General features: G+C 37.8%; 1 protein-coding gene across 4 annotated transcripts in view; it reads right to left on the bottom strand.

Annotated features, from left to right (window-relative positions):
* plxnd1 (plexin D1) overlaps window positions 1–12544 on the bottom strand; it is a 104492-nt gene that overhangs the window by 25586 nt on the left and 66362 nt on the right. For 2 of the 4 annotated variants that reach the window (XM_032558079.1, XM_032558236.1), the window contains exons 16-19: window positions 12254–12433; window positions 12080–12164; window positions 11743–12000; window positions 4079–4228 (exon numbers count right to left, since the gene is read on the bottom strand). In XM_032558079.1, coding sequence (XP_032413970.1) covers window positions 4079–4228; window positions 11743–12000; window positions 12080–12164; window positions 12254–12433 — 673 coding nt within the window. Of the gene's footprint in view, window positions 1–4078; window positions 4232–11742; window positions 12001–12079; window positions 12165–12253; window positions 12434–12544 lie in introns of all 4 variants that reach the window. The other 2 variants (XM_032557997.1, XM_032558152.1) reach the window with 1 other exon arrangement.

Here is a 12544-nt window from a genome sequence, read left to right as displayed (position 1 = left end):
CTTTAAGAAATATCCATTGTATTGTTCGTGTGGTTTAAGGTCATTTTAAAGAGATGTCAAATAAATTCAGAGTATCTAACATTTTTGCCTGGTATAACCTCATGCTGCCCCTCCCACACCTGTTGCTGTCACTGCCATTCAGCTGGCAGAAAGAAGGATTTTGGATTTGTCTCCAAGCTGCATAACTGACAAAGTTGGCAATTTGGAAATATTTTTGGTTGAGGAAAATACACACAGTAGAAGCATGGAAGCTAAAGGAGCGCTGGTCAGTCTTATTAAGGTAATACTATCTTAAAGTTACAAGCAACATATCTGTAAAACAGTTGCCTGCAGGTTCTCAGGAGTCAGAACAGTTGTTTTTCTGTTGTAAATATAAAACATTGGATTTCTTCACATTTTAGTGTTAAGTCTGTGTAAATATTCTGGTACTTTTTATTCAAGATTATCACTACTTAATCTCATGCCTAATCACAAAGAATCAGTAACAATTGATTTTGTTTACATGTGCTTCAAGTTATTTGGGACATTTAAGTACTTGCTAAGCCAATAGCACTGCATTGAATATGCATTGAAACACTATAGCAACATGTTTAAAGATACAATATACACCACATAAGGACATGCAAGAGATTTAAATCAGCAGAAGTGGACATAAACAAGTTTGAAAATAAAAGCACGGCAACCATATTGAATTGTGAGGTTTGGTTGGTAAGAAATGTCCAATGTTGCTTCTTTAAAGTCTTGCTTCTGGCTTTCTGATTCTTTTTCCATGTTGGGAGCATAAAAATTTTGTTTTTGATAATAAATGGAACGCATAATGCAGTGATTATGGATAAAGAAGTTTCTACTTTTCTTTTTTATTTAATGAGAAAACAGCAAACTCAAAAACAATAATTGATGTTGTGCTACTGTTGTGAAATGTCATCAAAAACTTTTACCAAAGTAGAAGAACCATTTCAAATCATAATGTTGGTGAAAATAAAACATGTAAATCTTAACAAAATTACATAAACTTATATTTTCTCCATTTAGAAATACCACTTCTAACTTGGCAGCAGATGATGCTGTTTAAATTTGTCTTTAGTCCATGAATAGAGACAAATTATTCACATTACACTTCTTAAAGTAACATTCTTATATCTTTGTCACCTAAGTCCAAGATGCCAGTGACCTGCTTTCAGAGCAAGGAAATCAGCAAACTATTCCCTCTGAAATTAATCAAGATTTTCCTCTGACATTTCTGTGCACTGAGTAGCTTGTTCACCAAAGTTCAAAAATCACATAAGTGTCAAAATAACATTTACAGGCTGTAGAAGACTTTCCAGGTGAAAGTCTTTCACTCTTCATGTAGTGAAGTAACATAAGATTTACAACAAAATGGTTGTTAAATTACTGTAGTAATCATTAGGTTCTTTAAGTAACATTTCCTGCTTTGATTAAGAAGTCCCTTCTTTATATTAACATCATTCAAAAAGCTAGGTATTGCTTTTTAAAATATTTTTTTAGGGTGCTGCTTAATAGAAATCATCAAAAGCTAACTAAAAAAGCTGCATAGTGGTGTTAAAAGCAATGTAGCAGCACTTCATACGGGCTTAAACTGAGCTGCTGATGTTAGCAGCAGTAAATACAGCTGCAGTAGAGTAAATAAAATGAAATACAGGAATAAACTTTTCAAGCTGAGTTAATTTTAGCTACTGTCCCTGGGTATGTGCTGGAGGTATGATAACCTTTTATTTTCTTCTTATGTTAAATTTCTACTCTATTACATACAGGCAGTAAAGTGTATTTGAAAGACAGATACAAAGATGAAGAGAGAAAAGCTCAGGAAGACAGAGCAGGTATGAGGAGGAATAACATTAAAGGACTCGTTTATTATATTTTTATCCCAGGACTGCACCAGAATAGCACGTTCCGATTCACATATGAAAATACTTTTTCCAGCTTCTCAGTTAATCTTAAATCACGAACAAGCCCTTTAAGCTCCTGTCTTTTTTAGTCTCTCTACTCCCAGGCTTTGCTGAAACCTTTGCCCCTTTTAGCTGCACAGTGGAGCCTCTTAAAGCCAACTGCAAGCCCAGTAAGTAATTATTTTTTAACTGATTGTGAAAGACAACTTTCCTAATCCACAGTGCTGTGTAAAAATATTCACACCCCCTTGAACTTTTCAGTTACTTTCCACACTGCAGTTGCAATCTTTTTGTTGATATTGTATGTGTTAGATCGACACAAAGTGCTGCAAGATTGGGAAGTGGTAGGAAAACAATACACAGTCCAAAGGTAATTATAACCATAAAAATGACAAAATAAAGAAATCTTTCTCAAAGTTATGCCTCACTAGTCACACTAGTGAGGTAGAAAAATATCTTTAAAGTTAGTTCACAAGGGTTAGTTTTACTCTTGTTTCCACCCCAAACCTTTATTTCAGAGTGTTAGCTTATATTTAGTTGGCATAAAATAAGGACAGCATCTTTTCTAAATAGCATATTTAAAACTTTTCGCAATGGGGCGCAGGTGCTGGCGCACACACAGACAAGCCTATCCATTTTGCAATGGAGACAGGTGCACACATGCAAAAAAGAAATTAGGCTGTAGGTTTTGAAAAATGTTCCCTCTCTCAGCGCTGGAAGAGTCACCCAGTTCAAACTAACCCAGATGTGGCAAGAAGCGAACTTTCACTTCTCCCTTCTGATTAGTCAGCAGGGTCCTCTGTGGTCTCAGCTCACTTCGTTCCCTCCTCATCTGCAATCCCAGCATACTTCATAAAAAGAGACTCAGATAAAAAACCCTCCAATCCTCAAACCAAATCCTTCTTACACACAACTCTGTGGGGGAAACAAGCTCATTGGGTTGCCTTGCTTTCAATATTCCTCCATCCCTCTTCGAGTTCAGGCGCTTATTTACACGGAGCAGCCGGAGAAGGCCTTCTTTTTCCAGAGACTGCACCACTGTGACCCGGTGTAATGGAGGGGAAAATGCCATTGTTCCATGTTCCTGTTTCGCTTCGGGTAGAAAAACATCACTTCCTCACGTCTACTGCTACAGCACTTCAGAGCCAAGCACAACACAGGCATGCAAAAATAGATCTGCTTCTTAAAGTAAGTGAAAAAAAGCACTGATGGCCACAAACTCTGCCTGAGCAAAGCATATGAGCATTTATTTAAATCTGCAGACACAAAGGAAAATAAATGCGAGGGCTATATTTACAGCCTTGTCAAATGCAAACACTTCCTATGGGCGCTGGCAGCCCACCCATTTCTGTTATGACATTTCCTCTGACCCTTGCTCTCTGCTCATGTTGTTGCTAATTACCCCTGTTTACTCTGAGTGATCTTGATAGACAGAAGAGGTGGGCGCGCACCTGAGAGTGCTGCAGGTACAAGAAAGAGGTGGAGGAGAAATAAGAGGTTCTTATTTCTATTTTTGTATAAAAGTGGAGAAAACTTCTCTCAGAGCACAACTCAACTGAAAACATATGCTTCAGAGTTTCCTCATCAAAAACTAGTAGTGTAGCTCACATTTGAATATGGATGAGCTGAGTCCCTCCTAATAAAGTGCTGTTCTGCTAGATCAAAATGGACAACAACATATGTAAACAAGTGTAGAAGTGCCTCATGGTTTTACTTAATAACTTGGAAGAAAAAACTACCCCACTGGAAAGTGAGATCATCACTGACTCAGAATAATTGTGTAGCAATGTGAGTGACAAGAACTGAAGGACACAAAGATCAGTTGATAAATACAATGTGTCACTGTTTTATTGTTATGTTTTGTCACTAAGTGACGGCTCAGCACCCCAGCTAATATTATATTGTCATGCTTAGAAACCTGAAACCATTCATAAAACATGTTAGAGGTGGCTCAGACATCTTATTTGCAGTGCATGGGTTCCTGCACACTAAATCTGTTTCAGTTAACATCACAGATGGTCCTGATTCTGACTAAATATTTGGCTTAAATGCTAAATGACAGATGGGTGAGGAGCTGAAATTATCAGGGTCTGTTGAGCAATAATATTCAAGATGAGACGAGATGAGGGTCTGTGTGAAAACCTCGGTGAGGTTGTGGTGTTTGTACTTACGGTGACAGGAAGCTCACTTTCGCTGGATCTCAGCTGCCCATTGATGGTACAGTGGAACAGCTGGTCATTATGGAAGCTGATATTACAGGGATAGGAGCCAATCATCACCGAGTATTCCTCCGGCACCAGCTCCAGCTCACTCGGCACTTTCTGCTGCAAAACATATATAAAAAAACATGAGCTGGTCAGTGCCAAGAGTTGTCTCCCCTTTGAACAGGCCTAGGTAATAAAGATGCGAAGCTTTAGCCCACATGCACATACATGCATTGCAATACATTACGTTCTTTTCTTTTTTTTTGCAGTTTGCAAAGTTAGACTTTATGAGTTAGACCTGCACAAAGTAGAGCGTGATTGTGATGCAGAAAAAATGGATGCACAAAGTTTTAGATAAATATGAAGCCTAAAAGAAGTAAATGGTTTTGTAGTAATTTGTAGTCGGCCCCCTTGAATGTAATTCCCCTAAATAAAATCCAATAGATTCTGTTTAGAATTGCCTTACTCATGGTGGCAACATGTTGGAGCAACTCTGTTTAGCCCATCCTGGTTTGCTCTTCTGCTAGACTTTTGTTCATAATTGTTTTGGTTGAGGCGTTGGACAATTGGTCTCTCTGGTTTTGGATCCTGTGGTACTGGAAGCATTTTTGCTCTTTTTTTAAAATTTAGGACAGTTATGACACGTAACCCTGGCAACAAGGCATTGGTTTTACAACTGGGATCAACTTATTAGCATCTCAAAAGCTCAAATAATAACTGAACTATGACCCCAAGTCCCAGAGGAGTTGAAAAGGAGACTTCAAAAGCAGAGCAAGAAGGAGGAAGTTCAAACCATCTTTTCCATTGAACATAATGTGCAAGAATTATAGCCCCACTCCAATGTCTCCTTAACCAATTTTCTGACAATACCTCCAGACAGAGACTTAAAGAGGTGTAGCAAAAGCAAATGAGGTGGATTGGCAGTGCTTGTGAACTACTGATGGTGTAATCAAGACATAGTACTGTGGACTACTGTGTTTACTGCCTGGGTATTGAGTTGTTAGCATATCATGATAGAGACAGTCTTACAGCAACAGTCTCTAGTCAGAGACACCTTTAGATTTGTTGCAAAACTCACTGCCACTGAAGATCCACATCCACATCATCACCATCCACAATGACTGTTTGAAGATACTTGGATGATATGAGTTGTTTAATTTACCTTTGAGATAAAGTACATTCAAAACAAAATTTTTCCTTCACATTTGGAAAAGGGAATTAATCAAGGTATGATTTAATTATCAGTATAAATATAGCTGTTCTGTGAAGAGAACAATCACAGCTGACTTGTAATTGATGATGTCTACCTGCAAAGTATAACTGAGCATCGTAGATGCTCTCCATCCACTCTGACTGATCTTCAGCTTAATTGGAAGGAGCTAAAATATTTTTTCTCAACCAGTGGAAGCTGGTTGAGATTAAGACTTGCAAATGGAATTGAAGAAAAAGGTGGTTTTACAAAGAATGTAATGTTCAGATTAAGTGACACACTGCTAAATAATGGGGTGAGTAGATTTTTTTAAATGTAAAGAAAATTGCAAAGCAATGTATATGTTCTCACTTCACAATTATGTTCTATTTCTGTTGGTCTATTAGGTTAGGGTTCAGTAAAACACTCTGAAGTCTGGGGTTATAACATATCAAAATGTAAGAGATTTCCTGGCGTATGAATAGATTTGCTATATGCTAATGTATATAGCAAGTTGTCTGGGTGAGTCCAGAACAACACTCAGCGCCTTCACAGAGGTCTGTAGCAATGAATCTTACTGTCCTACTTCTATCCAACACCCCCTCTCACTGCTGGGAGCTACATTAATTAAAGGGACCCATCTCTGATTTTACACTTTACGTGTGACTTCAAGTCATGTGGAGTGGCAGACCTCAACCGTTTCATACAGTTCCACTTTGTCTTCTGGGTGCCCACAGGGAGCTTTCTACAGTCTGACAAAAAAAACTATTCCTACTGCTGGTGACATCATCCCCGCTGCCTTGGGCTTTACACACTGTCGGCTTGGAAAGTGAAGGATGTTTGTCTGCCAGTCAGGGTTCAGTAACATTTTTAATTAGGAAGCATTTAGGGAAATTTGTAATGTTGGGCCTCATCTAGAGTCAATCCAACCATGTCCATTAGTCTAAAAGTGAGCATATATCAGCCTTCTCCGCAGCTTCATCTTACGTTTATGCGTCTGCTGCAAATCCCAAAATGATCTGGAGGGATGAGATTAAATTACTGAATTATTCCTTTAATGGGAATTCCATAAAGTCTCTGTGGATCTTATGGATTTCTACTCAGAACATCTTCTACAGACAGTTATTTTAAGCCTGCAGGGAGGTTTTTATTGGGTCTAATTTTTTACAGCTGTACTTGTTCATTGCATGTACGCTAGTTTCCTTTGTGGGTGGTCGTCTTACAAGCTTAGATTTTCTACAAGAGGCCTGGTAGGTTTAGGGGTTCTGCAGAGAATCGTGAATCTAGACAGGAATATAAGATACTGGAAACACTGTAGGTTAGACGTTCCCTGCCCTGAATCTTCTATTAATCGCTGGGACCACTCTCATCTTCCTCTCTCTTTGAGCTTTTACTGCTCTGCCTTCATCTACATTTGACAAACAGCAAAATGCCCGACTGGTTAAGCATCACAAGCTTGTCAGTCTAGATTAGATCAGAAAACCCAACATTATCATCACACCCTGTCTTTTTTCATCATCTTGACATGTGCCTCCGGTTTGACCTTTGAACTTACGACGGTTGATTCTTTAGAGTTTCAGACGGATTGGAGTCACCGTATTAAGAGAACTACAGCAAAGCATGAATTAATTTTTTCAGCAGCCAATTTGTTTGGAGATCTGCTGCTGTCCTTGTTCATGAGCCCACTATCAGTCAGGCTTCAGTCGCTGGACAGATGGTTTCACTTATAACTCTATGATAGTCAGGCATACTTGACTGCATGGTTGAAACAAGGACTGTAAGCTCTCCAGGTCTCTGCAGCTGCAGAACAAGCTCAAATCACTGCAACCCCAAGATTTCAATTTTAAAGGGGACAGGTATATAATGTATTTTCAAGTCATATAGCGCCATTTTATAGCACCATCAAGTAACTATGTCACCTTCATTTAGTAGAAAAATGTGGTATATAAGAGACATAACTTAGAAGAAATTTGATTTCGCTGTTCAGGACGTCATCACAGCAATATTCCTCTATTAATCCTTTACAATTTTTTTTTACCACCGTTTCACTGAGAAGTAGTTTTTAGGATGTTGATGATGGTGTTTGCTAATTGCTAATGCCGCTAATCGGGATAAGCTGAGTTGGGGGAGGGTTTATGATTTGTGGAAGGAAGCATTTATGGTGGCTGCATAGGAGGCTAAAGGATTTCTCAAACCTTTATGAAAGAATTAAAGCATCACTCCAGGTATGTTTTTGATGAGGGAATAACATTACATTATATAAAGCTCTAGAAAGATGATTTTACATAATACACCACTGTTAATAAAGATTTTTTTCCTGGATGGCTTGCACCTCTGAAACTCTCAGAATCAGAATTACTTTATTGCTATTGAACAAGAAAGCACAATGAAGCTTAATGACTTTCTATTTGTGTCATATCTTCTTTATGTAAATTGATCTGCCTACATCCTTGAGACTGATCTACACATGACTGAGAGATGTAAATCAAGACTAAACTTTTCCCTTAAGGACCAACAGATCAAAAGCATTCAGGCCTGGACATAAATGCAAACTACTGCGAGCCACAACCCACAACACAAGTACAAAGGACAAGTTGCAAAAAGGATGAAAAATGCCCTTTAATATTTCAACAAGGTCAATCCTCAAAGTGGGCCAAAGGTTTGCAAACACGCACAAGGCTGTAACTCAGAAACAGCAGAGCTGCATTTTATCATTGACCTTTCATTCTTTATGTAATCCCACAATAATTACATGACTGAAACATGCTTTGATCTCTGCAATTAACCTAGTATGAACAACACTGTGATTACTTATTGGAAGGATGACCAGACCTACAAAAAAATTCCCCTGTTAGTTTGAAACAGCAACATCCCTTCAATATAATTAGGCCAAGTGAGGAAGGGTGTGTGTGTGTATGTGTGTCTTTATCACCAGAGGGTTTCCTTTCTGTGATTACACACAGAGGGTCCCTACAGGATGCAGCCTCTTTAACCTTTGTCAAAAAGTGCTTCGTCACAACCAACACACACACACACAAAAATAAAGAGTATCATCCATATATGTTGAAATACTTTTTAAAATATAAAATTCACAATATTTTTGTAGAAAACATAGTTGGATTACAATAAATGTTTTCTAAACTCTCAGGAAGTATGCACAGCAAATCCTACCTCTGGTCCTGGCTGACTAACAAGCTTCCTATTAAACAAACACATTCTGTCTGCAGCCTCCCCTCCCCTCAAGTCCACCACAACTGGAATCCACCTTTCCTAAATAAAGCAGGAAACAACAGACAAGTCGCTCATGTAGGCAGGCAGAGACAGCGACTCCTGCAGCGACCTCCTCCTAGCACGCACTAACACATAAAGAGGAGGTGGCATCATGTTCAGACATCCTTGTCTGTGCTGTTCCTGTGTGCGTGTCGCGCGGTGTCACAGCCGGCAGCCCTTTAACGTGATGGATTCAAGCAGACAGGTGCTTAAATCAGCCAGAACGCACAAACATGGGGCCTCCCACTGAGCTGCCACTGCGCCCCTCCTTACCCCACTCACACCTCCAACAGAAATCAACATGCTTAGGAGGACAGGGTCTTTGATGTGTTTTATGTGCCTCTGGTTTATGTGAATATAAATAAGGACACACTCAGCTCTGTCTGATGTACACTGTCGAGTTTGTCTTGTTAAGTAATGATTTTGCATCCAAAAAACAAGAAAGGAAATTTCATCACTTGTTTATGGCCTTTAGTTATGACAATATTTGTTATGAATATTTGTTACAAAGCCAGCTTGGCATCATAAGAGACCATTTAACCAAAAATGATAAGCAATGAATGTGTCTAATTATATCTAGCTTCTCTCTGACTGTGGGAAAAGCAGTGCCAGTTGTCTGACTCCTTCAGTCCATCTCTACAGGAACACATTTTGACCAAAAATTTTAATTATGCCTTAATTATTCTTTATCCTGCATCATAAGGTTGACATTTGTTAGTATTTATTCATATAAAATGACAAAACCGTTACTCAAAACTACAGAGCCCTCCATGATTATTAACATTCCAGATAAAGATGTGTGAGTCTCAAAAATAAATGACTCTAAAAGAAATAAGAAAATCCAATCTTTAACTTCAGAACATTGATTTAGTTAAGAAACCACTGTTTTTAACTAATTACAGGAGCCATAATTATTGATATCCCGTATGCTTATGATAAAAATAACATAGTTAGGCATTGTTTCTTATGATGTATTCTTTACATTTTAAGTGAATTAAATGGTCTGGGAACGTTTATTTAGTAATTGTAGCCTGCTTGGTTGGCTATAGATGTTAGATTACACAGACGCTTGCTTCCTTTATCAATCTCTTCTTAATGATAAACACAAGAAAACATATCATCCATAAGTCATAAAGTAGCCACTTGCCATAACTCATTCATATCTGCAGACAGAACGATAAATAAAAACTTAAGAGCAGAGTAACAGAGTTGAAGATGTGACAACTGGATGTCAATGAAACTCTTAAGTTGTTGTTTTTGTTTCTGCATTAACAAAAAAATTTGAATAAGGAAGACAAGTGAATGTAAATAATCCATCTACAATCATAAAAAATATAAGGTCACAGCCAGCACTGAGTTTAGATGATTATGTTTATAATCCCACTATAAAACCTGACCTGCATAATATACCCTTTCAAAGGTTTAAGGTTGCTTTTGAATATCCTTGCTACACTGACTGGCAGAAACCTAGCTTGTTAAATATATTGTGATAAATAAATTTTTATTATTAACGATTAAAAAATAAGGTAAGATAAGATAAGATAAGATGGAAAACAAGTAAACTCTCACCACCGTCATGTTAAAAAAATGTTAATATTTCATTGATTAGAAGAGTATAAAAATTGTTGACATATTGTTGCTTATGAAATGCTATTATTATCATGTTATTTCCAAAAAAGAAACTGCTTGCACATTGTTTTGTTATCTTTCAAATGATGATAGTTTTATTTTCTGTCACAAACTTACTTCTTGGTTGGATGAAAACCTACTTAACATGACATACATTTGTTATAAAAGTATTACTGATTAAACTTTAAAAATTATGTAGCTTTATGTTATGAAAGCTAGAGTTTAATCAGTACTACTTTCATAACATATTTACATCAGATCATGATTTCTTGGTTAATGTCAAGTTGTCCTAATGAAGACATTTAGAATAACGTCAACTTTGTATTAAAAGTGTCATGATTTACCGAATGACACTTTCTGACAACAGTCATAAATATTCATGAAGACTTACTCATGTTCATGACAGGTGTTATGTCATGTTTATGTCGGTGTCATGACAGTCTTATTCACAACCCGTCAAATAAAGTGTTGCCTAAAATCTAAACCTGATAGGTTATGAATAATTTTGGGCTTAACTGTAGCTATAGTAACTGGGACTAAAAACTACTGTTCAGGATATCAGACAATAATAAATTCTGTCCACATTAAAGATTTATCTTTTTCAACCCATTAATGACATATTTTCTTTGGTTAGCCCCAAACCAACATTACACAGTCTGATAAGGGGTCTGGTTCACTGAGCAGGGCAGACAGGAAGTGGCTTCAAGCTCCCGCATGCCACAAAACAATGTCACAGAATGGGCGCCACTCATATATTTCAGGGTTTAGTCACTCATCTAACAGTAAAATTAAACAGAGTTATGAAAATATACAAGTGAAAATGTTCCTGCAGCAGACAGCAGACATGATTGTGATGTGAAAGCTCCCACGGTTCTCTCAGTGTCTCTGAACCAATTGCAATCTTAGTTTTCTTTCAGTAAGAAATATCCCAAAAAATAAAGCCTAACGTTTAAAAAACCAAAAAAAACATTAGTGCATAACCATGCATACTCCAACTTAAAGTCATTTTAGTTGTTTACATAAACTTCTCAGATTTTCTTAGTTTCATGCTCGACAGACCTACTAGTAATTCTCTTTTCACCTACTTAGTAGCTAAAAACAACACAAAATAAAGCAATGTAAACATAACATCAATGACTGATGTGTAAAGACCTGAAATAAACTCAAATATATCTCCATTTCCAATTTCAAGATGTGTTGTATTCGGCTGCATCAGCTTCTTCTCTCAAATGTATCTGAAGCAGCATTCCCTCATGTTCAATTTGATTTTCTGAAACCAAACCACTACAGGTCTCTTATTATGAGTGTAGAAAGTGTTCAGAGGTTAAATAAAGTTTAAATTGTCAGTTTATTTGAATATTTCCTGATTTATTCCCATAAATCTGATTTAAAAGTTGCTTAAAATACACCAAATCAATGCTGAATTACTACAAATGATGGGAAACACAAAGGAAATATAATTGTGATAAAATCTGGTTAATATTAAATAAATGACACCTGAACACAGCAGGGATGCACATTCTGCCTCAGCTTCGTTACTCACATTGATGATGAGAGTCAGTGGCTCTCCTGAATGGTGTTTGATCTGCTTGTCTTTGTTGGTGGTGAAGAACTGAGGGTCCTCCACGTATCCCAGCTGGAAGTGCTCTTTATGAGGCTCGCCGGGCCTGTCATCGGAGGATGAAGGGCTGTCTCCGGTATATGGGACGCCGTTCAGGACAAACTGCACTGAGGTTTCCTGGGACTGGCTGGACTCCGGAGATAGACAGGTGATTGTTGAGGAGGAGAGAACGCTACAGTTCTGAAAAAAAAAAAAAAGTTAAAACCTTTCATGAAATAATAAATTATATTCAAAGTAGCATGGCTGAAAAATTGCTTACTGTTTGCCCAATTTCCAGGACATTCATGGTGACACTCTGAACCAGGTCAAAACCATGACCTTTAACCGTAATGGTCCTGCCACCACTATGACACAAACACACAGCAATCGTTACATCGCAGCCACTAAGAATTTGCCTAGAATTCACTTGCAGTTCTTCTGGGAGTTTACTCACCTGAGGAAGCTCTTCGTTGGGTGGATGGAGCTGATAGTTGGGTTTTGCTCATAGGTGTACATGGTGCTAATGTTTGCTTCCTCACAAGGACGGTCCTCAAACTCCACACACACTGTCACCAGCTCAGCATCTGCCTCCAACGCTGGAGGCATGATGCATTTAATCGTTTGATCCGTTTTTCTGGGGGGAAAAATAAAATAAAATAAAAAGATGTAAACACTGTTACCCACAACTTGTGATGTGTAGAAAAAGGTTCCATCCTAAAAACTGTTTCTGATTACAGCTGGAGTT

Source organism: Xiphophorus hellerii, chromosome 1 (assembly GCF_003331165.1).
Source record: "Xiphophorus hellerii strain 12219 chromosome 1, Xiphophorus_hellerii-4.1, whole genome shotgun sequence".
In the NCBI taxonomy this organism is placed as follows: Eukaryota; Metazoa; Chordata; class Actinopteri; order Cyprinodontiformes; family Poeciliidae; genus Xiphophorus; species Xiphophorus hellerii.
Note: the sequence above shows the minus strand (reverse complement) of the source record. Positions and strands in the feature narration are given on the sequence as shown.